The sequence below is a fragment of the Heterodontus francisci genome, chromosome 8 (genome assembly GCF_036365525.1).
Source record: "Heterodontus francisci isolate sHetFra1 chromosome 8, sHetFra1.hap1, whole genome shotgun sequence".
NCBI lineage: Eukaryota > Metazoa > Chordata > Chondrichthyes > Heterodontiformes > Heterodontidae > Heterodontus > Heterodontus francisci.
Genome location: NC_090378.1, coordinates 106,905,595 through 106,931,392, shown reverse-complemented (window position 1 = coordinate 106,931,392; position 25,798 = coordinate 106,905,595). Strand labels below are relative to the sequence as shown.

At 44.2% G+C, this 25,798-nt stretch overlaps 1 protein-coding gene across 7 annotated transcripts in view; it reads left to right on the top strand.

The window, feature by feature from the left end:
- The window catches only part of rasal2 (RAS protein activator like 2), a 466,188-nt gene that overhangs the window by 76,149 nt on the left and 364,241 nt on the right, over positions 1–25,798 (top strand). For 2 of the 7 annotated variants that reach the window (XM_068037870.1, XM_068037869.1), the window contains exon 1: positions 17,498–18,216. The exons of 1 other annotated variant lie outside the window; for it this stretch is intronic. In XM_068037870.1, the coding sequence (XP_067893971.1) occupies positions 17,652–18,216 (565 nt within the window). In that variant the 5' untranslated portion in view covers positions 17,498–17,651. Of the gene's footprint in view, positions 1–3,042; positions 3,096–17,493; positions 18,217–25,798 lie in introns of those variants that run through there. 4 more of the 7 variants (XM_068037872.1, XM_068037867.1, XM_068037865.1 and 1 more) reach the window with 4 other exon arrangements.

Genomic DNA, 25,798 nt, shown 5'->3' with positions numbered 1-25,798 from the left:
AACCCCACACAGGCAGTACCCAGAATTGAACCCGGGTCGCTGGAGCTGTGAGGCTGCGGTGCTAACCACTGCGCCACTGTGCCGCCCTGCTGTGATAATGCCATTTCTTTAAAACGTTCTTCAGGGTGCGAAATATTGCAAGGCAATCTTAAGAGAGGCCTTTGAAAAAATGGGCTTTTGTTAATGTGAACAGGTAGCTGTATTTGGAGCTTTGGGTTTCCTTTTGACAGCAATCTATTTTAAGACAGTATCCACTAAAAGGATATTGTGCTTTTTTTGTATTTCCCTTTATTCCCTCCCCCCACCCCATTTTCTCCCCTTTAGTTGCCCTCCTGAAAACATAGATAATGAGCTTTGATGATCCATCCAATGCTTTTCCCAAGTTGCCATCATTGATGGGTGAGACTGGACAATGAGTGTTTATCCACAACCTTTATTGAGCCAGTGCACCACAGACAACTCTGATTCCGCCTTGATCTGATGTTCACATTCTTGCTTTTCCAACAGAAGTCATTACATAGATATCAGAAATTAAAACTTGTCACATTTTGCCCTTTCTAATTTAGGGAGGCCCAATTTAAATTTAGGATCTTCCAGCTGAGACCAGCTCACAGCACATAGGGAGTTGAAGCTGAGACTGTCCTGCTGTATATGGCTCAGCTGATTGCTAGATTAAATAAAAGCAAAATACTGCAGATGCTGGAAATTTGAAATGAAAACAGAAAATACTGGAAATACTCAGCAGGTCAGGCAGCATCTCTGGAGAGAGAAGTAGAGTTAATGTTTCAGGTCTGTGTCCTTTCATCAGATGAGAAAGATCTGATCTGATGACTGTGGTACACCCCCCCCCCCCCCCGCCCCCTTCACACTCCATGCTGTCTCCCCATCCCTCATCATGCCCTCTCACCCTCACCCTCCCGTTCACCTCTCCCCACCCCTCATGCCATCCCACCTCTCCCACTGTACCACACCCCAAATCAAGCTGCCCCTGGCCCCCCACCGTGGTACCTCCCCTTTACCGTCCATGCTATCACCCCATCCCTCCCCATGACCTCTCACCCTTCCCCTCCTGTTTGTCTCTCCACCACACCCCCATGCCGCCTCTTCCGCCCCCCCAGCCCCCACACTACATCCCCCCCCCCCATGCTGTCACTGCCCCCCCCGCCCCCCCATGCTGGCTTTCCCTGAGTTCCATCTTTTCCCCTGCCATGCCCCCTCACTCCCACCTTTCCGTCTTCCTCACCTTGTCTTCCACCCCCCCCCCCCCCCCATGCTGTGTCTTCCCTGTCGCCCCCATGCCGGCTCTTGCCCCGCCCCCTCCGTGCCGGCTCTTGCCCCGCCCCCTCCGTGCCCCGGCTCTTGCCCCGCCCCCTCCGTGCCCTTTCCACCTGCCCCACCATACTGTTTCTTCCCCTGTGAACTCCCCATGCCGTCTGTTCCCCTGTGAACCCCCATGCCGTCTGTTCCCCTGTGCACCCCCCATGTAGTCTCGTCTCACACGTGTGTGTCCCCCCCCACCCCGCGTCGCTTCCCTTTACCCTATGCTCTCTTTCTCCCCTCTGATGCCATCTCTTTCCTCTCCCCAGCACCCATCATCATCAAAAGCTCAGTGCTCAAGGCTTTGGAGCAATGAGGGCTTGGGCCGGTAAGCACAGCCAGGAAGTGACGAGGATTGGGGGCCAGTAACCGAGGCTGGCGAGGGGCGGAGAGAGGTGGGAGCCAGGAGCCCATAACTGCGGCCGGGAGCTGTGAGAGCCGGGGGGCTAGTAACTTAGACGGGGTTGTGGCAAGCAACCGGGGGCCATTAACTGAGGCCAGGGAGCAGCAAAAGCTACGGGCCAGTAACCAAGACCGGGGAGTGGCAAGAGATGGGGCCCAGTAACCAAGGCTGGAGAGCAGTGGGAGTCGGGGGCCAGTAACGAGGCCCGTGCGCCAGGCTTCGCCCACCAAATCAAACCATTGACCATTCGGGAAAATGCAACTCTAATTCAAGATTGGAAAAGTGCCAACTTGAGTTTGTGGGGCGGTCAGGAAACCCTGCATGAACTGGGAGGGGTACGATTAAATATTCCAACTGGAATTGAGGTCATTGGAAGGGGATAAAAAACGGCAACTTTACTTCACAGTGGATAAAGTCAAGTATGAAATAGAAGTGTTGGAAGTAAAGGGAATGTTCCTGCGAAACGATAGGAAGCTGGATTGTGCATGGTGTCTGTCAACTGGGACTGGAAGGAAAGCAAAGCCTTTATGAACAGTTTTGGGTACGGGACAGTCACAGCTCAGTTAACTTTTGGGGATGTCATGGTTTTTTGATTCAAATGTCATTTTTTCTTTCATTATTTATGAAATATAGAAGTGCTTAAGGTTAATGAGTGTTTATGTCGAATGTGAACATTTTAATTTTTTTACTTCCACTCTAAGTAAAGACATGTTTGTATCCTGACACATTAAAACACAAACAATGCAAATATTTTTACACTTCATAAATTTATGATCATGGTGTCAGTTTTTTGGAAGCCGTTTAAGCTTTTTTTTTGGAGTTGGTCAGATTTTGCTGATACAAGGAGGCCAAAGAAGAAGAAAATGTGGGAACGGATTAACTAGTATTTTTTGAGGATCTTGTCTCACAGCAACAACGTGCAGTTAATGAAATAGTATTTCACAGAAGTGTGTGTGTATATTTTCCATGCTGAATTTAATTGGATTTTTCTTGATATTGTTTTGAGATTCCTGATCAGTGTCCACAGCACAGTATAAGGTAACGTTAAACCCAAACTATTTGAGATATACAAGATGCTGCCAAAACCTTTAGTCACAATTCCTTCCTGTAAACTTGTGTTTAGTCACCCCAACATTGCAAGTTTTTATATGCAGAATTCATCTGTTCTGAGAGTGTACTCCCTTAACTAAGACACTTTAAAAAAAATCTGCTCTAGATGCGTTTCCTGTTATTTTGAAGGCATTGGGACATGTGACTAACTCAACTCAAAACTGTATGGTGTGTGGGAATGCTGGCAGGTGTGCTTCCATGTATTTTGAGTGGAATGCTTGAGACAGTCCCAGGGCTAACTTAAACCTGAACAAATTCTGATTTGGTAAATATTTGCTTCTCTCTGGACTTGCCAGGAATTTGTTTGCTGAGTCGAATCCTGACAGACTTGTGACTTGTATACCAAGATATGTTATGCTTGGATCATGCTTGGGTTTGGACTTGAGAATAAACTGCTTGTGCAGATTTTTGTACTTGCAAAATCGTTAATCGTTAGTTAATGCAACAATTCAGATTGAACAAACCTTAGCAGCAAGCGCTGAACACAAGTTTTGCAAAGCTAGTGTTTCAGTTTTTTTAAAATATGGTGCTTCTAGATGGTATTAGTAATTGCATGATTATTCATTGAGCTGTGTGTTTGAAATCTGCGACATTTTTGCTGGAAACTTTATTTTTGAACAATGCTTTGCTTGTAGCTGGAATCTTCTGCAGTCGGAGTTGTTAGACCATGTAATTCTGTGCTCGATTGGGTCACGATTGGGCTTGGGTCAAGTATATGGCTTTATCTGGAGCCCACTGGATCTGATGTGCAGTGTGTATTTATGATGGTAGCTTCAACCTTAGCGCCTTCTGGAATTGGAGCTTGAGAAAGTTTGTGCAATGAAATATCCTATGAACTGTTCATCAAGACTCTTAACGGCTCTGCTTTTCTACTGCAGGGACAGCATTCAGAGAACCTATTGTTAAACATACTACGCCGCTGTGACCTTGGAGTTAATATTTTCCCGCATTTGTGTCACTGCTGTTAATAAGGGACAATCTTCATACAATTGTTTTTCTTGAAAGGCTGAAAATCATTTGCATGTAGTGACGGACAGTGGGCTCAGTTGCTTATGTCCGAGTGGAAAGGAGGTGTGCTTGGTGCTTTGTGGACTGTTGGGGCAGCTGTTCCCTTGTGAGTTGTCTAATTATGTTTTTTTGTGTTGTGTTAGGGAAAGTTCCTGAGATTTGTAAATGAGATGCGTGTTGATTTTTTTTCCTGTAATATTTATATTCAGCAGTCCTTTGCTACTGCTTCAGTGTCTGAACATAAAATTAATTATTATTTTTGCTGGTTGACTTGATAGCTTTTGATGTCTGCTTTACTGCGGCTGTTGCTTTTGATAGTTCCCTTCTAATTTCCATAGCCTGCTCTGTTCACTAACAGGTGGCAATCTAAAGAGCTACTTTTTGGAGTTGAATACAACTTGGGACAAAGCTCATCTTCCCTGAGTAGTAGCAAGCTGTGTTGTAGTTTGTTATATAGCTAGACATTTGTGGTCGCAATATCTACAGTAATTATCGTTCATGTTGAGTAATGAACCATATCGATAAAGATATGCTTCATGAAAGGGACTTCATGCTGTTTGTTGGGAGGCTGACATAAGGGGACTGGAATAAAGAGACTCCTCTTATGCATCTTAGATGAGCTGGAATAAAACCTGCCATTAGGTTTTATACTAATTGGCCGTTAGGCCAAAGAATTGGAAAGGCTGCAAAATTGGGAGGAGGTTTTTTTCATTGTTTGAAAGAAGAGAGGTTGTACTTGAAATGGTCACAGGTAGTGGCCTCTGTAACTACTAATCATCACTAGTCCACAGTCAAACTTTTATCATTTAATTCTTCTTGTGTTGATGGGTTAAATTAACCCGTAAAAAATCTCTGAGATGAGTCAGTGTGATGCAGTATGTATTATCACAAGTCATTGCTCATTAAATGATAGGATGTTGGACTTTGTCCTTCTGATTCTGAAGCCCCATTTTCCGACAAGATGTGCTGTTGAACTCTTATGAGTACATTGGAGCAGCACCAAGGCTAGCTGAGCTTCTGACTGAGGAAGGGAGAATCAGAGGTTATTTTCATTGCACTTCACTCCTTCCCCCACCCGCCACCAGACACAGCACTGTCTCAACCCATGTCCATGTGAAGCATAGTGAAGAGGATTGGGAGCTCACATTGATTTCCCCTCTGCTCTTCCTCCCCATTCTTTGTCTGTGAGCACTGAGATAAACTGCTGTGTTGGCTGAGATCAGCTAACTCATTTTACAGTGGGGATTCGAACTGGGGAGCTCTGAACTTCATGGCTCCTGTTATTCACTAGACTATGGGGGAAACTTTTGCATCTTTTTCTCTTGAAGTTGTCAGAATTGAACTTGTCTGGTGGGGCTTGCAGCGCTGGAGCACCTGTGGAAGCTTTGACGAAAACAACTACCTTGCATTGTGTTTTACTGAGCAAGAAGTTGCCAGGTTCGATCCCTGTGCTGCGTTAGGTAGCAGCAGCAGCGAGAGCAATGTGCCTTGGACTAGGGAGAGTTTAAAAAAAAAACTGTTGCTGCTTCTGATGATTACCCAGTGACCTATATAGTAGGTACACACCTGTCTCCTGAGTACAGGCACTTGCTGAGCTGTGATTGTTTCTTCATTATTCTTTTGCCCACTCAGCCCATCTCCTGCCAAGTTAGTTAGCCCACCAACACCTCCACTCAAACATAGAATGATCTTTCGGCAGGGTACTGGAGGACTGCTGGAACAGTGCTTAAACATGAGCGTCTACCTTTAGAAGAGTGTGAAGGGAAAATCTGAAAGAAAAATACATTTTTTAAGGGAAACTTGTTTTGTTTGAGATGTGCTAAACTGAGAATGGGGTGTACTCTGTTGATGGAGCAATATGTCCTATATGTTGCACTGTGCCTACTTGTACTGCTGATGATATTTCTGGATACCCCCACGATGTGGGTGTTGACCTTCGGCTGCCAGAAGCTTTGGGGAGTTCCAGGCTCCTGTGGAACTGGCATTTTGACAAGATTTCAGCTCTCATACGGCCTTTATGCTCCAGTAATAAATCTACTCAAATGTCAAGAGTAACATAATATACTGTGATCTTAATCCTATGCAACCAAAATAAAAATTACAAGTATTAAATAAAATTAACTTAAGCCCCTTTGCTCATGCTACCTTTCTGTTCCTTTGCTTTCTCCTTTTTTCTGTTTTGAATTTTTATTTTATTTCTCACTCATATCTAATCACTCACTCAGAGCTTTCAGATTGAACTTGAATCTTGAAAATTGTTTTCTTTTAATACATTTCGGAAGTATCATTTACGCTGGTGAAAAATAACTTCTGAAGGCCCTATTTCATTCAGCAGTTTGAAGTTTGCAAGACCATCAGGTCAATATTTGATGGAATTTTTCTTGATCCATTGCATAACTGCCATAGCCCTGGCAGCATGATTTTGTCTGGTTGACTGTGTCTGCAGAGTCAGTGGAACTCTGATTCCAGCAGAATTCCAAATGGTTGCTACCAGTTAAGCTGTGTGCAGTTGTTGTAGTAGCTTCTGACTGACACAGAAAAGTACTATGGTTTTGCTGCGGTTGAAGATGTTATCTTCCATGCAGTGTTTCCAGTATGTCTGTCATTCTCCTCAACCAAGAATTCCCCTCCACCTTGGTTGACAGGACCTCTGACTGTATTCGTCCCATTTTTTGGACTTCTGCTCCTCCCCTTCCCAACCCTCCCAGAAGATCCCTTTTCCTCACCATTCATCACACCAGCCTTCACATTCAATGGATTGTCCTTTGCCAATTCTGCCACTGGCTGTTTGATGTCATCACCAAACATAACTGCCCCTTCCCTGCCTTTTTAGCACTCCAAAGGTACTGTTTTTCCTCTGGCACCTTGGTTCACTTCTCAACTCCGAATACCGCCCCCTTCCCATGTGACCTTCCTGTGCAAACAAAGGTGCAACACCTGCCTATTTACCTCAGAAAGTTGTGGGTTCAAGTCCTACTTCAGAATGAGCAGAAAATTCAAAGCTGACACTCTGGTGCAGTACTGTGGGAGTGCTGCACTGTCAGAGGTCTTGTCTTTTGGATGAGACGTTAAACTGAGTCCCTGTCTGCGCTCTCAGGTGGATGTAAAAGATCCCATGGCGCAATTTCAAAGAGCAGACGAGTTATCCCCAGTGCCCTGGCTGATATGTATCTCACAATCAACATCACAGCACAGTGGTTAGCAGCGCAGCCTCACAGCTCCAACGACCCGGGTTCAATTCTGGGTACTGCCTGTGCGGAGTTTGCAAGTTCTCCCTGTGACTGCGTGGGTTTTCACCGGGTGCTCCAGTTTCCTCCCACAGCCGCAACCCACAAACTTGCAGGTTGCTAAGTAAATTGGCCATTATAAATTGCCCCTAGTTTGGTAGGTGGTAGGGGAATTGAGGGAAGGTGGGGATGTGGTAGTAATATGGGATTAATGTAGGATTAGTATAAATGGGTGGTTGATGGTCGGCACAGACTCGGTGGGCCAAAGGGCCTGTTTCAGTGCTGTATCTCTAAAATAAAAAAAGTAGATTATCTGATCTTAATACATTGCCGTTAGTGGGAGCTTGTTGTGCGCAAATTGGTTGCTGTGTTTCCTATGTTACAACAGTGACAACACTTCAAAATTACTTCAATGGTTGTAAAGCAGTTTGGGACGTCCTGTGGTCCAGAAATGCGCTATATAAATGCAAGTCTTTTTCCTTCCTTCCCACCGTCCAGGGCCCCAAACAGTTCTTCCAGATAAAACAGCGATTTACTTGCATTTATTTCAATTTAGTGTACTGTATTCACTGCTCATGATGAGGTCTCCTTTATATTGGGAGATCAAATGCAGATTGGGTGATAGCTTTGCTGAATACCTCCGTTCAGTCCGCAAGTGTGATCCTCTGGTCACCTGTCATTTTAATCCTTCAACTCACTGCCACTCTGACCTCTCTGTCTTTGGCTTCCTATTCTGTTTTAATGAAAGACAGTATAAGTTCGAGGGCTCGCACCTCATCTTTCGATTAGGTGCTTTTCAGCCTTCTGGACTCAACATTGAGTTCAACAATTTCACATCATACTCACTGCTGCCATTTCTTTTGGACAGCTGCTGCTTTTAATGACTCTGCTCTTGTCATTTGCAGCTCCTCTCGACCCATATTTAGTTTCTCCACTTGTGCCATTACCATCCTCCTTTGCCTTGCCTCATCATTCCTTCTGTTATTTAATCTCTTCTGTCTTCCAATCACAGACGTTCCCTTTTGTTCTTCCTCACTCTCCCCCCGCCCCCCTCCTCCTTTTCCTGCCTTTGTACTTGCTTGAAAGCTGTTGCATCTCAGTTCTAATGAAAGGCTAACAGCGTGAAACATTAACTTTGTTTCTCCCGCCAGAGATGCTGCCTGACCTACTCAGTGTTTCCAGCATTTTCTGTTGATATAACTTTTTCTGATGTTTGTAAAAGGAAAACTGATCGTTGACTGTCCAGTGAGGTGTGTAAGATAGACAGCAATCCATCGGGCAAAGATTTCCTGAAGGTGTCACACACGCAGTCTAAAGGCAGGCGGAGGATGTGACTCCTCGCAGGGATTTACAGGGAGTTGCTTTTGTATGAGTGAACTTGTGGGCAGCACAAAGTAAACAGGAAGTGGTGTGGTACGACCTCTTTGTTTAGCAAGCGAGCAATTATGGCCGCTGGAACCCACTACTGCTGGTATGGTGCAGTATCTGTTTTCAATCGGAAGCTTCAAGTCTGCGTGCTCCACATGATTTATACATTCAGACATAGTGAGGACTGAGTTTTAATTCAAGAGAGTGCAACTCCACAATGTTCCATGTTATTCGAAGCATTTCCTGTATGTGTTCCATATTTTCACATAACTCCTGTGGCAGGTGTATTTTTAGTAGCTGTTTTGTCAGACCGGCTACTGTTGCAGGAAGTGGTTCAGTTGGGAAACAGATGGCAGCTGTGATACAAGAATAAACGATCAAGGCATCCACTATGTTTTTGTCCTTTTTCCTGCCTTCCTCACAATCAAATCCATTAATAACTTAACCCCAACCTCTATGTTTACCACAACTGTAATGATATTTGTACATTTCCAGGAGAGGAGGTGAGCCTGTTAGAATGTTCAACTCTACACTAAAGATTGAGAGATTAAGTTTTCAGACTCACAAAAATTTGTACGGGCTTTTCTTAAGGTGTGAACATGCCAGTTAGTTGTGTGGAGAGGGGCCAGATGACTGGAAGAGAACAAGGTGCAAACACTTGTTGCATTGCTCAAGCTAAATTTTCTGTTGGCTGGATCAAGGCAAAAGTTTTCACAAAATCACCAAATGCTACAACTCAGAAGCATTCCTTCCACATGAGCCACCTTGTTTAATCAAACTCTCCTTGATGTTGTGATTGGATGGGAAGGTGGTGGTGTGTGCACAATGTGCTGTTCTGGACCTTGGGTTTTTAATGGGTTAGTATGCTGATCATACCATGTACCTCATCACAAGAAGTGATGTAACACCACGTGCTGTGTATCTCTTGTGCAGTTTCTTGGAAGATTTAAACCATAGCAGTAAGACGTTTTTCAATAACGTTCCTGTTTCTTTTCACTCAGACTCATTAGATATTCTGTATTAGATTAACAATACATGCAATACAACAATGTTACATGGTGGCAATGATGCAAAATAATGATGGAAAAGTCCCGACCTTTGCTGGAAAGCTTCGAGAAACTCGCAGGCCTCAATAAAGGTGAGGCATGGCTGAAATGGTATTGGAGATTTGCCAGATATTGCACTGCGTCGGGCCTCGCTACAACGCTGAGCAGTGAGCAGGTCAGTACGCTGCGCTGGGTGACTGTATGGATGATATTCCCGGCACGCAGGGTATCGATGAAGAGAAAGCCATGTATGATGAAGTAATCAAAGCATTTGATGCATATTTTAATCTGAGAAAGAATATCATTGTCGAGCGGGCTAAATGTAACAAATGTACCCAAAGTCAAAGTGAAAGTGTTATCGCATTTATAAACGGAACTTACAAAGGACTGTAAACATGGCGGCTTGAAAGATGAACTGATCGGAGACAGAATTGTCAAGGCCGTGTTGGATGATGCCTTGTCTGAGCATTTGCAGTCAAGAGATGATCTAACCTTATCAAAGGCAATCCAACTGAGCAGACAAGTGGAGGTCAGGAAACAGAATCGATCCGTGGTTCGAGGTGACAGGGAGAGTGCCATCTTGAAAACAGTCCACTCGGTAGAGTTTGTTAGATTTAAAAAAGGGAAAGCTGGTGTTAAAAAGCAGGGGAGACAGGAGGAACGCCTGTCGGCAGCCCAAACTAACTGCAGTAGGCATGGACGAGAGAGTCACAGGTGGGAAAATTGCCCTGCCAAAGAGGCCGAATGTCATTCATGTGGAAAGATGCCACTTCCAGGCGGTGGGCCATAGCAAAAAGAGTGTTCAGAATATGCAAAAAGGGAAACCTTCGAAAGGTGGCAAGATCCATGCAGTAGAGAATATCCATGATATTGAGGTGTCTTTCCTTGGAGAATCCAGGAACCAAGCGGAAGTTGCATGAGTACAGAGGTCCTTGTCGAGGGAAACAAGATGCGCTTTAAGTTAGACACAGGAGCAGCAGTTTTGGTTCTTTCTGATGCCGAACCATGTTTAGAGAGAAGCTCTCTTCAGCCACCAGGCAAAAAATTATACGGGCAAGGAGGATAGAGCTTAAAGCCATTGGCGAACTGAGGGCAATCCTCCAGTATTGAGAAAAAGTAATCACAGAAACATTATATATGATCCAACTTGTACCGACTTGCATCTGATTTGCAGAGTAGAGGAACTGGAAAGCCGAGAAGCTCAGCCAAAAAACTGCAGAGCTGAATTCCTACAGCTGTTCAAAGGACTAGGGAAGTTGAAGACAGCATACCACGTAACTCTATGGCTAAAAGTGAAACCCATGTACCTGTTTACACCCAGAAAACTTCCTCACCGACTCTTGCCAAAAGTGAAGAAGGAAATAGACTGTATGTTGAAGCAAGGAATGATTTCACTTGTGACAGAACCTGCAAGCTGGTGCTCAGGGATGGTCCTGGTGCCAAAACCCAATGAATCTCTCAGAATTTGTATCGACCTTACACAGCTGAACAAAGCAGTTGAACACGAAGCTCGCCCTATGTCGTCTTTGGATGCGAGTTTAGCTAAATTGGGAAAGAGTTCAATTTTCAGGAAGCTAGATGCAAATAGTGTTTTTTGGCAACCACCCCTCGATGAAGGGTCTTAAGTTTCTCACAATCTTCATTACTCCATTTGGAAGATTTTGTTTCAGCAGACTACCCTTTGGTATCACATGAGCACCTGAAATCTTTCAGAAGACAATAGCAAGCATCCTAGAAGGACTGGATGGAGTCATATGTTATATGGATGATGTCCTGATCCATGGATCCACTCAGACAGAACATGACACTAGATTGAGAGCAGTGCTACAGTGCCTAGAGGAAGCAGGGCTTAAACTGAACAAGTGCGAATTCTCGCAGCCGACTGTCAATTTCCTTGGACATATTATGGATGCATCTGGTGTCAGAGTTGATCCATAGAAGACGAGCAATCAAGGAGTTTCCAGCTCCTCAGAACGTGATTGAGCTCCAGAGATTCATGGGTAGTATGGTAAACCGAGTCGGAATGTTTCTGCCCAACCTAGCTGTTGTCAGTGAGCCACTATGTCAACTGTTGCAACAGGACAATACGTGGTGCTGGGATGATGCAAAGCAGAGAACTTTTGAGAAAATCAAAGAGATGCTGATATCACCTGATGTGTTAGCACACTGCAACCCAGAGCTCCCCAGTATCATTGCTGCCGATGCATCTTCTACAGATACTGTTTCAGATGCAGACGGATGGAAAGCGCAGACCAGTTTTCTATGCATCCCATTCATTGACATTGAACAGAGATATGCAGTGATAGAGAAAGAAGCACAAGCGGCGACATGGGCTTGTAAGAAGTTTGCAGATTATGTTCTTGGTCTTCACTTCAAGATAGAGACAGACCAAAAACTCTTGGTGACTCTTTTAAATTCGAAGGAGTTAGCAAAAATGCCTCCACGAGATTCAGACTGAGGATGATGAGATTTGGTGCAGAGACAGAATATGTTCCAGGAAAACAGCAGATTACAGCAGATTCTTGGTCCCACATCCCAGAAGGAAGACCTGAACAAGTTGATTTATTCTTTGTTGAAGAGGTAGAAACCTTTGCATCGACAACAACCATAACTCTACCAGCACAACTCAACGACTGAACAAAATTGGAGATGCACAGAAATCTGATGAAGAATGTGCTTCGGACAGAGTACTGCATCAAAGGATGGCCAGCATACATGCCACATAATCCCATTCTCAGACACTACTATGAACAGAGAAGACATCTCAGTGCAGCTACTCATTTATGACGAGGGATTGGTCATTCCGAGAGATCTGAGACTTGTCATACTACTAAGATTGCACCAAGGACATTTGGTCGTCACAAAATATCGAGCCAGAGCAAGATATTCTGTTTGGTGACGAGGTTTCTCAAAATCACTAGAAGAGATGATATCAAGCTGTATTACCTGTGCTATTTATCGTCAGGAGTCAAGAGAACCATTGATGTCATCTTCCTTTCCATCATGACCATGGGAACGTCTCGGAATGGACCAGTCCGAACACAAGTGAAGTGTTCTTGATCGTAGTAGACTACTACTCCAGATGGATAGAAGTCAAGCACCTGCAGGGTCACACTTCTGAAGCATAATTACATAGTTGAAAGAGATTAGATTAGATTAGATTAGAGATACAGCACTGAAACAGGCCCTTCGGCCCACCGAGTCTGTGCTGAACATCAACCACCCATTTATACTAATCCTACACTAATCCCATATTCCTACCAAACATCCCCACCTGTCCCTATATTTCCCTACCACCTACCTATACTGGTGACAATTTATAATGGCCAATTTACCTATCAACCTGCAAGTCTTTTGGCTTGTGGGAGGAAACCGGAGCACCCGGAGAAAACCCACGCAGACACAGGGAGAACTTGCAAACTCCACACAGGCAGTACCCGGAATCGAACCCGAGTCCCTGGAGCTGTGAGGCTGCGGTGCTAACCACTGCGCCGCCCTATTTACAGCACATGGAATCCCAGACCTTGTGATCTCAGACAGTGGACAGCACTCTGCCAATGAATACTTTAACGAGTTCACGGTATCTTGTAGATTTGTTCATACCACCAGCTCACCAAGATACCTTCAAGCCAACAGTGAAGCTGAATGAGGAGTGCGTACAGTGAAAGCATTGCTGAAGAAGACCAATGACGTCCAACTTGCACTTCTAAGCTGTCATTCAACTCCACTCCAAAATGGTCTCGTGCCTTGTGAACTCCTCATGGGAAGACAACTGAGAACCCAACTCCCTGCTCTCTCTCACGCACTCATGCTGCAAGTACGAGTTGATGACTTGGATAAAGTGAGAGAGAAAGAGGACAAAGATCGTTCCAGTCAGATGTGGAACTGCAACAAATGTCACAAGGCACAAAACCTGCCCGACCTTCAACCAGATGAGCCAGTTTGGAGCCAAGACCAAGCAATTTATGGAGAAGTGATTGAACAGACACCACATCCAAACGGAGTGTGGTATGGTGAGACGGAATATAAATGCACTGGTGGCTATACAGAAGCAGCCTCCTATCCAGGGGAATCAGTCATCCACGAAATCTAGTGAATCAGAGATGCTGCATTCATCCACAATCGAGATGAGAACCCGAATGGTGAACTTGAGTCATCTACCAATTTCCCTCTTGCACAGCAGAGTCTGAGACCCCACTTAGAGGACTCAAAATCTCAGTCCCCTTTAAAAGAGAAGAGGACTCGTTCTGTAGACTTGTAAAATAGCCACAGTGATTGTCCATGTAGAAATGGAAATCAGACTCTTAAGGAAGATGTAGTATAATGTGGTATATTGGACATTGGGATGTTAATGGGTTAGTATGCTTACCACACTGTGTACCTCATCACAGGAAGTGATGTATGCTGTGGATCCCTTGTACAGTCTCTTGAAAGATGTAAACCATAGCAGTAAGACATGTTTCAGTAAAGTTCCTGTTTCTTTTAATGTAGCCGATTCATTAGATATTCTGTATGAACTAACAATACACAGAATATTACAGTGTGAAGATAGGTCTGTACCCATGCAGGAAAGGTGACCAAAAATTTGGAAAGCCAGCTTTAAGCATTGGGGCAAAAGGATGGAGAGGAACAACTATTGAACTGTGTGTCTGGTGTGTGCAGGGACTACCAAAACCTGCTTTTATAATTCTAAGTAAAAATCCCACTCTCGCCATCAATTTGCAGAAATATAACAACAATGTATTGAGAAACATTCAAGCCCATTGTTAAAAACGGTTCTGCGAAGATATTACAGTATGTACTTGTGTAAAAGTTTAACTTTTGAGGCCAATTTTTGAGGTTAAAATTTGGTAGGGTTGACTTTTAGGCGAGTCATATTTTCCGAATTTTATTCATAAAATAATAGCCACCATGGTGACTGACGTCCAGTAGTTGGACCACGCTGGTAAGGCCGCTGGGAATCACTGCAATATCAGTGTTATGTGATCCAACCTCAGCGACAGCATCATCCACTAGGTGCGATTTAAACATGTCCCAGCTAAGCAAACTTTTTTCTTTCCGTAATCTACCTGGTCTTTGTTGTTCTTCCTTGGTGTCATATTGAAAAACTATGGGGGTTCTAGCTGAATGTTCGGGTATTCTAGTGCGTGATTAGAATGTTCTGTCTGCACTCTGAAAGTTAAGGTTAACTTTTCCACGGGATATAGGAAAAATTCAAGAAATTTGGGCCTGAAGTCATGGGTTGACTTTTACACAAGACTGACTTTTACATGAGTATATACGGTTTGTATGAGTAGCATTTGTGCCTTAGGTTGCCTCCGTAGCAAGTTTCTTCTTCTTGGTAAATTTGAAAAAAAGCATGGAGCAGAGCAAGCCAGTTGACTTCATCAAGGAATTGAAAAAAATAAACTTGGAGATATGTCACCCTGAGTAGAGCTGTGGCTTTAGACTAGGAATAAGTCAGCTACCTGCCCCTATGGAAAAAATATTTTTCTAAATTGGAGCATTTTTAAAAAACCTAGTGACCAGTTGATATCATTATAGATAGAAGATGTGACATTTCAGCTACAGTGCAAACAGATTGAACGCAGCGGGAGCATGGCCCCTGTGATGCTGCTGTCAGCTCCAGTTCTGCAACAGCCGCGGCTTAACAGCTTGGAGCCAGCAAGAAAGAGAGAACTTGTGGAGCTTGCTGTATTGAGTATGGTAGTGAGTGGTGTACTGTCCAACCAGGGTAGCATAGGATTTGTGTAAAATACTTTATTGCAGCGTGCTTGGAGTAATGTATATTGTATGGTTGCAGGTTGAAAGGCAACTGCAGACTCGACAGCACTATCAGTTCCTGCATACCTAAGTTTGTGCTAGTCGGGCAACCTATTGAAAGATCGGCCAGTGTTCGAAAGGGTGTGTCATTAACTGTTGTAAAAAAACTTGCATTTATATAGTGCTTTTTATGTTGTCCACATACACGGTGAAGGATTCTTTTACATTTGTGAAGACTGTATAGGACTTGCATATTGATAGCAATGCCGTGTCCATGTGCTGATTTGACATTGCTAGCCTATTCACCAATGTACCACTTAAGGAAGCCATAGATATTTGCGCTGCAGCACTATATCATGGTCATCTGGAACCAGCACCATTGCGTGAGTTGGTATTCATTGAACTTATGAGCTCAGCAACTCGCGTAGTTGAGTTCAGTTATAACGACACCATGTATGCCCAAATAGGTGGTGTTGCCATGGGATCCCCCCTAGGCCCAGCTCTCGCATACATCTTTGTTGGGTTCCATGAGAAATGTGTCTTCAAGGGAATGACACCTAACCTTCGACCTCTTGCATATTTCCAATATGTCGATGATACGTTTGCTCTCTTTGAATCTGCAGCTGCATGTAATGATTTCCTTACACATCTTAATGGGCTCCATCCTGCATTCAAATTCACCTTTGAAATGGAGCTCCCTTTCCTTGACATACTGGTGAGAAATCTGCCACTGGGTTCTCTATCACGGTCTACCGCAAGCCTACCTTCACTGGTCAATATACGCGTTGGGATTCTTACAGTTCCACGCGCTATAAGATTGGCTTTATCGACAACCTTGTAAATAGGGCCTGAGCCATTTGCTCACCATGCAATCTTGAAGCTGAAATAGGGTGACTCAAAGGCATCCTGCGTGATAATGACGACCTTGGTCACATCATTTCTCGCTGTATATCGTACAAACTTATGAACAGGCCTCGGGCTGTCATTTTCGGCCCCACAAAGTGCCCAGTCGACTTCAGATTACGCTGAAAGGGTAATGTATCCCAAAAATTTGAGCAACAAGTGAAGCTAGTTGTTTCACGCTGCTACTATGCAGTAGCAACACGTGTGGTGTTCACCACTAATAGGATGCTGCTGTCAAGCCAAAAAGGCGTTCTGCTCATCACACAAATGAGTTATGTGATATAATTTCGATGCCAGTGTGATGATCGGTATATAGGCTGTGCGTCCCAAAGACTGGCGGATTGTATCAAAGAACAAGTCTTTTCCACTGTTTGAAACGGGCAAGGTACAGGCTGTACCCAACCAGCCCATGCTTGTAAAACTCAAAACACAGTGTCCAACATTAGATGTGATTCCGCAATTAGACAGCATTTGCTAAATAATCCTCAGTGTGCTAAGAATTACGCTGACAACCAATTTAAGATTGTTAGTCGGGCTCGCAGTGTGACGCATTTGCGCATACTGGAAGCTACATATATTCATACACAGGGCCCTGTTCTTTGCAGACAGAAAGAACTTGTACAGATATTGCTCCTGTTTCAGCTAAACAAAATAAGTGACAGCGATTCGGTGGTTCATTCCTCAGGGCAATGCCTTGACCAATCAGAGTCAGTCTGCCTGGTTTAAATTCAACAAAGCTTGGCAGTTAACTGTCAGTCACCATAAACTGGTGCATTCTCCATGGCAATGCCTCGACCAATTGGAGTCCACTTACCAACCAATCAGCACTCTCTTCTCATACAGTATAAATTTGCTGCTTTCCCTTACGTTGGCATTTTTGCGATTTGATCTGATGAGTGCAAGACGATAAGCTTCGACAAAATGTCTCTTTTCAGTAATACTCAAGTTGTGTACTACCAAATGACTATTTCATTCAGGGTTGCTAAATCTCAACACGCATCCCATGCTGCTACTAATTATTCCAACTGAGTAACATTTCAGTTCTATGATGATTGGATGTTGTCCTGTTATGTTTAGTACTGACATTTACTGGGCTGTTTTTCTCCCTGACTCTTTCAAGAGGCTAGTGTAAATAGCCACTCTTGTTTTCAGAATATTCTTGTCACAGTGGTTGCCTGCAAAACCCCATGAGAAATGTTCTTTTAAATTTTGGGGAAATCTTTTTCTTATGAGCACCCGTTGGTTCTGCAGACTTTCGGTTGATGGATTTAGGTCTAAAGCTGTGGTTGTCTGTGCAATGTTTGAAGCCAACTTCCTTTCTTGTAATACAACGTCAAGAAGCAGCTCGATAGGAAGTGGTTGTGACGTGTCTATGTGCATCCTCACATGGAAATTTTGAAGCCGTTTTAGTACAAGCTGTGACTTTTTAATTTGGTGCTGTACGTTAAGGGCATTGTTTTTATTTGAATTTGGGAGGGGAAGACTCAAGTTTTACAAATCTGAAAGATGAATGTGTTCAAAAAACAAGTTTCCTCCTCTCGGGGTGATTACAGAAGATCCCTCTCAGACTCGGCTCACAGTGGCAGGAATCCCCCCAGTCTAAATGCCTATCAATGGCGCACACCCTCAAAACCAAAATGGAAGATATACAAGCGGGCCCACTCAGAGCCTGTCAAACCACCGAATGCTTATACATGGCGCTCGGCCTCAAGGTTTTCGTGGAACGTTAGCAGGAGGATTTTTTCTGACGTGAGCGATACGAGTTCAGTCGACTGGGATGAGCCAAGACAGACTAAGCGCCACCTTAAATACACTGGATCGGATGATATCCTGGAGCAACATCCAGCCCAGGTGGCGCAAGCAAGTACCAAACTGGCAACAATCCCTTACCACCGATCTATCTCTGAACCTGGTTGCTCTTCACACATAGAGAAACGACCTTTGAGACAAGTCCATTCAGATGCTGAGCAAAGAACTGATTTTATACGTGGCTTCTTCACTACAGTATCGAACCGGCTTTCAAGGTTGTTGAATCACAAAGAAGAGCCAGATGTGGATTCAGTGCAGGAAGGTAATATAATCCAGATGATGCTCCATTGCTTCAGGTGGATCTAAATGTGTTGGAGGATTGGGGTTTTGATTGGCAAATCATGTTTAACTTAGAGAAGTGCAGTGTAGTGGATGTTGGCAGGGAGAATGCTGAATATCCATACACCCTTCAGGAAAAAGCATTAAAGCAGGTGGACAAAGAAAGAGATCTGGGCAGTCTGGAGCATATATCTCTAAAGGTTCAGGAGCAGTGCCATAAAGCAATAGCTAGAGCAAATAGGGTGTTTGGATGTTTTTTTTCCAGACAATTTATACCACTGTGTACTATTTTGCCCTTGTACAAGACCTTGGCCAGGTCTAAGTTTAGAATGGTGTCCAGTTTTGGTCTCCTCACATGTTGGGTGATATTGAGGGTTTGGAAAGTGGGCATAGTTGGACCACTAGATTAATTCCCAACTTGAAGCATCTTAGTTATCAAGATAGGCTAAAAAAGCTGGCACTGGACTCTTGAGAGGAGTGTAGAGTTAGAGGTGATCTGATTGAAATTTATAAGATGATTAAGGGAATAGATGGTTTTTGATCGTACTGTTTGTTCCATTTAAATAGGTTAGGGAGCACCATGGCTCACAATTTTAAGTTGTATAAGGTCAGAACTAGGTTAGATACCAGGAGCTGGGTCTTTTCTCAAAAAGTAATGGTTCACTGGAACAGGTTGCTGCCTCGTGCAGTGGACGCTGATTGACTGAATTCCTTCAAGTGAGATCTGGATTCGTTTCTGGTTGGGGTGCAGATCACCTCATACAAAAGGTAGGTAGTGCATAGAATTAGCGGGGCCAGAGTGTTCTCCTTCAGTTTCAATTGCCATGGGTGGTTGGAGAGCCATTTCTCAGATTTCCCCACCCCCAAATTGGCTTGGGTTTTAATCTGTTTTCTGCTTCTTTCAGGAAACAACATAGTTTGGGTTGGGGTGGGAAGTGTATATATTATGATATACAAGGTATTACAATTGTGTGGGGCAGGCTGGATGGATCAGATGGTCATTGTTTTTACGTTTATATTGTGAGAAACTGTCAGTAATTGCACCAGTGGTATTTAAATAGACATGATTTTTGGAAGATTTTTATCTTGCAGTTCATTCTGATGGTGGTTAAATCTTAACGTGCTTAATCTTAAAAATTTTCAACTGGCTGCTGTGGAAGTAACAAGAAACGCACTTCTAACCATGCTGTCATGCAGCTATGGTTGGAGACTGATATTATGAGTCTAGCTCCAATGCAAATGGAAAGTCATGTCATAGCTCAGATTTAATCCTCAAGAGTGCTGTTGGCAGATGAGATATTTTGATATTATTCCTCCTGTTGTGCTTTGTCCTCTGATTTAGCCCTGATTTGGTGGCCTTTCTTTGGAAGGAATTGTAGTTTTCAGGCTGAGTGCTCCACTTGGTTGAATTGTGCTTAAATTGGTTCCTAAATCCTTTGCTGGGTTTAGTGTTTTGATAGTTCATTTATGTGTTCATTCATGCATAAACTGAATTTGTTTGTGCATTTTAAGCAATAGACCAGAAGCAATTTGCAGAATTAAGATTTTGGTTAAAGTAGCAGTGTTGTGCTGTGCGGCCATATCTACCCTTAATGGCATTTCTCAAAAATGCTCAAATCCTTGAACAGCCAGCAACAGCTTCCACTGAAGCTCAACTCTCAGGTTGACTACTGAAGTATATTTTGATGCAGCATGTTTTCTGTCTTTCAAATGTAAAGCAGCTGATGTGATTGGTATTACAATGATGCAGTTATGCTACTGGTTGTGAAGCGGTTAGTCTGGTAGAAAATGCTTTTACTGTGTGGCAGCAACCTTTCAAAGCATATGTTACTGGTAGAGTAGGCCATGTTACAAACCTAAAACTTGCATTTGAAAATGGCAGTTGTTTCTTGAATGGACTACTAAACTGCATTATTAGTTTGGATCTCAGGTGTGTTGTTACTGTACTAAGCAATCATCAATAGATCTGGAATCATAGGCTACAGCACAGAGGGAGGCCATTTGGCCCGTCATGTCTGTGCCGGCTCTCTCCAAGAGCAATTTAGCTAGTCCGACTCCCGCGCCCATTCCTCTAAGCCCTGCAGATTTTTTTCTGTTCAGGTGCTTATTCAATTTCTTTTTGAAAGCCACAGATGAATCTGTCTCCACCACCCTGTTGGGCACTGAATTCCAGATCCTAACCAGTATTTGCATAAAAAAGCATTTCCTCATGTTGCTGTTGGTTCTTTTGCAAATTGCCTTAAATCAGTGTCCTCTGGCACTTGACCCTTCTGCCAATGGGAACTATCTACTCTGCCCAGTCCCCTCACAATTTTGAACACCGGGGGACTACATGGCGGTGGTGTCACTGGACTGGTAATCCAGAGGCCCAGGCTAATGCTCTGGGCCCATGGGTTTAAATCCCACCAAGGCAGATGGTGAAATTTGAATTCAGTTAAAAAATCTAGAATTAAAAGCTAGTCTAATGATGACTATGATTGTTCTAAAAACCCATCTGGTTCACTAATGTCCATTAAGGAAGGAAATATGCCGTCCTTACCTGATCTGGCCTACATGTGACACCAGACCCCAGCAATGTGACTGACTCTTACATGCCCTCTGAAATGGCCTAGCAAGCCACTCAGTTGTATCAAATCGCTATGAAATCTAAGAAAAGGAATGAAACTGGATGGACCACCTGGCATTGACCTCAGCACTGAAAATGCCAACGGAAAACCTAGCTCTGTCGACCCTGCAAAGTCATCCCAACATCTGGGGGCTTGTGCCAAAATGGGGAGAGCTGTCCCACAGACTAGCCAAGCAACAGTCTAACTTAGTCATAGGCATGGAATCATACCTTACAAACAATGTCTCAGACACGACCATCACCATCCCTGGGTTTGCCCTGTCTCACCGGCAGGACGGACCCACCAGAGGTGGCAGCACAGTGGTATAGAGTCGGGAGGGAGTTGCCCTGGGAGTGCTGAACATTGTCTCTGGACCCCATGAAGTCAAACATGGGCAAGGAAACTTCCTGCTGATTGCCACCTACTGCCCCCACTTCGGCTGATGAAGCAGTGCTTCTCCATGTTGAAGACCAACTGGAAGAAGCACTGAGAGTAGCAAGGGCACAGAATGTTCTCTGGGTGGGGGACTTCAATGTCCATCACCAAGAGTGGCTCGGTAGCACCACTACTGACCAAGTTGTACAAATCCTAAAAGGTAAAGCTGCTAGATTGGGTCTGCAGCAGGTGATGAGGGAACCAGGAAGAGGGAAAAACCTACTTAACCTCGTCCTCACCAATCTACCTGCTGCTAATGCATCGGTCCATGACAGTATTGGTAGGAGTGACCACCGCACAGTCCTTTTGGAAACCCAGTGTTGTGTGGCACTACCACCGTGCTAAATGGGATAGATTTCAAACAGATCTAGCAATGCAAAACTGGGCATCCATGAGGCGCTGTGGGCCATCAGCAGCAGCAGAATTGTACTCAACCACAATCTGTAACCTCATGGCCCAGCATATCCCCCACTCTACCATTAACATCAAGCCAGGGGATCAACCCTGGTTCAATGAAGAGTGCAGGAGGGTATGCCAGGAGCAGCACCAGGCAAACATAAAAATGAGGTGTCAACCCGGTGAAGCTACAACACAGGACTACTTGCATACCAAACAGTGGAATCAGCATACGATATACAGAGCTAAGCAATCCCACAACCAACGAATCAGAACTAAGCTCTGTAGTCCTGCCACATCCAGTCATGAATGGTGGTGTACAGTTAAATAACCAACAGGAGGAGGAGGCTCCACAAATATCCCCACCCTCAACAAAGCATTTCTGCCAGAAATGGCGAGTGGACGAATCATCTTGGCCTCCTCCTGAAGTCCCCAGCATGCCAGTCTTCAACCAATCTAATTCACTGCACATGATATCGAGAAACGGCTGAAAGCACTGTATACTGCAAAGGCTATGATCCCTGACAACATTCCGGCAATAGTACTGAAGACTTGTGCTCTAGTACTAGCTGCGCCCCTAACCAAGCTGTTCCAGTACAACTACAACACTGGCATCTCCCTGGCAATGTGGAAAATTGCCTAGGTATGTTCTGTCCACAAAATGCAAGGCAAATCCAATCCGGTCAATTCCACCCTATCAGTCTACTCTCGATCCTCTGGAAGGTGTTGTCGGTAGTGCTATCGAGCAGCACTTGCTCAGCAATAGCTTGCTTACTGATGCTCAGTTTAGGTTCCGCCAGGGCCGTTTAGCTCCTGACCTCATTACAGCCTTGGCCCAAACATGGACAAAAGAGCTGAATTCCAGAGGTGAGGTGAAATTGACTCCCCTTGACATCAAGGCAGCATTTGACCGAGCATTGAGGAGCCCTAGCAAAACTGGAATCAATGGGAATCGGGGAAAATTCTCTGCTGGTTGGAGTCATACCTCACACAAAGGAAGATGGTTGTGATTGTTGGAGGTCAATATTCTCAGTCCCAGGACAAGACTGCAGGAGTTCCTCAGGGTCGTGTCCTGGGCCCAACCATCTTCAGCTGCTTCATCAATGACCTTTCTTCCATCATAAGGTCAGAAGTGGGGATGTTTGCTGATGATTGCACAATGTTCAGCACCATTCAATCCCCCACCTCAACATCATGGGGTTACCATTGACCAGACATTAGTTGGACCAGCCACATAAATGCAGTGGCTACGAAAGCAGGTCAGTGGCTAGGAATTCTGCAGCGAGTAACTGACCTATCTCTCCAATGCCAGTCCACCACCTGCAAAGCACAAGTCAGGAGTGTGATAGAATTCTCTCCACTTGCCTTAATGGGTGTAGCTCCAACAACACTCAAGAAGCTCGACACCATCCAGGACAAAGCAGCCCTCTTGATTGGCACCCCATCCACCACCTTCACTCCCTCCACCACCAATGCACTGTGGCAGCAGTGTGTACCATCTACAAGATGCACTGTAGCACCTTACCAAGGCTCCTTCGACAGCAATCTTCCAAACCCGCGACTTCTACCAAATAGATGGACAAGGGCAGCAAATGCATGGGAACATCATCACCTGCAAGTTCCCCTGCAAGCCACACACCATCCTGACTTGGAACTATATCACCGTTCCTTCACCCAGGGTCGAAATCCTGGGTCTCCCTTCCTAACAGCACTGTTGGTGTACCTACATCCCAAGGACTGCAGCGGTTCAAGAAGGTAGCTCATCACCACCTTCTCAAGGGCAATTAGGGATGGGGAATAAATACTGGCCTGGCCAGCGACACCCACACCCATGAATGAATTTTTTAAAAAAAATCTCCCCTCACTCTTCTCTAGGAAGAACAACCCTATATTCTCCAATCTGTCTGCTTAACTGAAGCCCTTCATCCTTGGAGCCATTCTGAAATCTTATCTGGACCCTCTCTAAAGCCTTCATATTCTTCCTAAAGTGCAGTGCCCAGAATTGGCACAAGACTCCAGCTGAGGCCAAACCAGTTTTTTATAAAGGTCTATCGTACATTCCTTGCTTTTTTACTCGATGCCTCTAATTTCAAAGCCCAGGATCCCATATGCTTTTTTTAGCAACTTTCGCAACCTGCCCTACCACCTTCAACGATTTGTGCACATATACCCCGAGGTCTCTCTCTGTTCCTGCACTCCTTTATTTTATATTGCCTCTCCTCATTCTTCGGACTAAAATGTGTCACTTCACACTTTTCTGCATGAAATTTCATCTGCCACAAGTCCGCCCATTCCACCAACCTATGCCCTCTTGAAGTCTATCACTATCCTTCTCACACTTTACAATACTTCCAAGTTTTGTGTCATCTGCAAAATTTGAATTTGTATCCAGTACATCCAAGGCTAGGTCATTACTGTTAAGAAAAGCAGTGATCGTAGTACCGACCTTTAAGAACATAAGAAATAGGAGCAGGAGCAGGCGCCCAGGAGCCTGCTGCACCATTTGATACAATCATGGCTGATCTTCAGCCTCAAATCCATATTTCTGCCTGCTGTTCCGATCCACTGATTCCCTGAGAGACCAAAAATCTATCTCAGCCTTAAATGTACCTAACAATGGAGCAACCACAGCTCTATGGGGTAGACAATTCCAAAGATTCACAACTCTCTGAGTGAAGAAATTTCTCCTCATCTCAATCCTAAATGATGGACACCTCATGCTGAGTCTTTGCCGCTGTGTTCTAGATTCTCCAACCTCTTATTGTTTTCCCTATCAAACCCCTTCAGAATCTTGTATGTTTCAATGTGATCATCTCTCATTCTTCCAAACGCCACAGAGTAGAGACCCAATTTACTCAGCCTCTCCATCATAGGAGAACCATCTCATCCTCAGAACCAATCTAGTGAACCTTCACTGTACCTCCTCCAATGTAAGTATAACCTTCCTTAAATATGGGGACCAAAACTGCACACAGTACCCCAGGTGTGATCTTACTAAAGCCTTAGCCCTACACAATTGTAGCAAAAACCTTGTACTCTAATCCCCTTACAATAAAGGCCAACAACCATTTTCCTTCCTAATTGTTTGCTGTACCTGCATGTCAACTTTCTGTGTTCCTTGTACAAGTACACGCAAGTCTCTCTGAACATCAACATTTACAAGTTTCACACCTTTTAAACATATTCTGCTTTTCTATTCTTAGTACTGAAGTGAATAACCTCATACTTTCCCACATTATACTCCATCTGCCACCTTGTTGCCGACTCACTTAACCTGTCTACTCTTTGCAGCCTCTTTGTGTCCCGCTCACAGCTTACATTCCCACCTAGCTTTGTATTGTCAGCAAATTTGGATACACTACTTTTGGCTTTTCGTCTAAGTCATTAATATAGATTGTAAACAGCTGAGGCCCCAGAACTGATCCTTGTGGCACTCCACTAGTTACAGCCTGCCAAATTGAAAATGCTCTGTTTATCCCAACTCTCCTGTCCGTTAAGTAATCCTCTATCCGTGCTGACATACTACCCTCAACTCCATGAGCCCTTATCTTGTATATTAACCTTTTGTTTGGCACTTTATCAAATGCCTTTTGGAAATCCAAGTATACTACATCTGCTGGCTCCCCTTTATCGACCCTACTAGTTAAATCCTCAAAATAAACTCAAATCAATTTGTCAAGCATGATTTCCCTTTCTTAAAACCATGTTGACTCTAATCATACAAAGTTTTTCCAAGACCCTTGGGGATCCCAGTATATACCTTCCTCCAGTCCGAATAACAACTGTTCACCACTACCCACTGTTTCCTGTTCCTCAGCAAACTTTCTATCCATGCTGCCACAGTTCCTTTTATTCCATGGGCTCAACTTTGGTGGCAAACCTATTTTGTGGCACTTTATCAAACATCTTTTGGAAGTTCATGTACACCACATCAACCGCATTGCTCTCACTCACCCTCTCTCTTATCAAAAACTCAGTCAAGTTTGTTAAGCACGATTTGCCTTTAACAAATCCATGCTGGTTTCCTTAATTAATCCACACTTGTGCAAGTGAGTGTTAATTTTGAACCGGATTATTGTTGCTAAAACTGCCAGTGGTATTGAAGTAATGATTACACTGATAACAGAC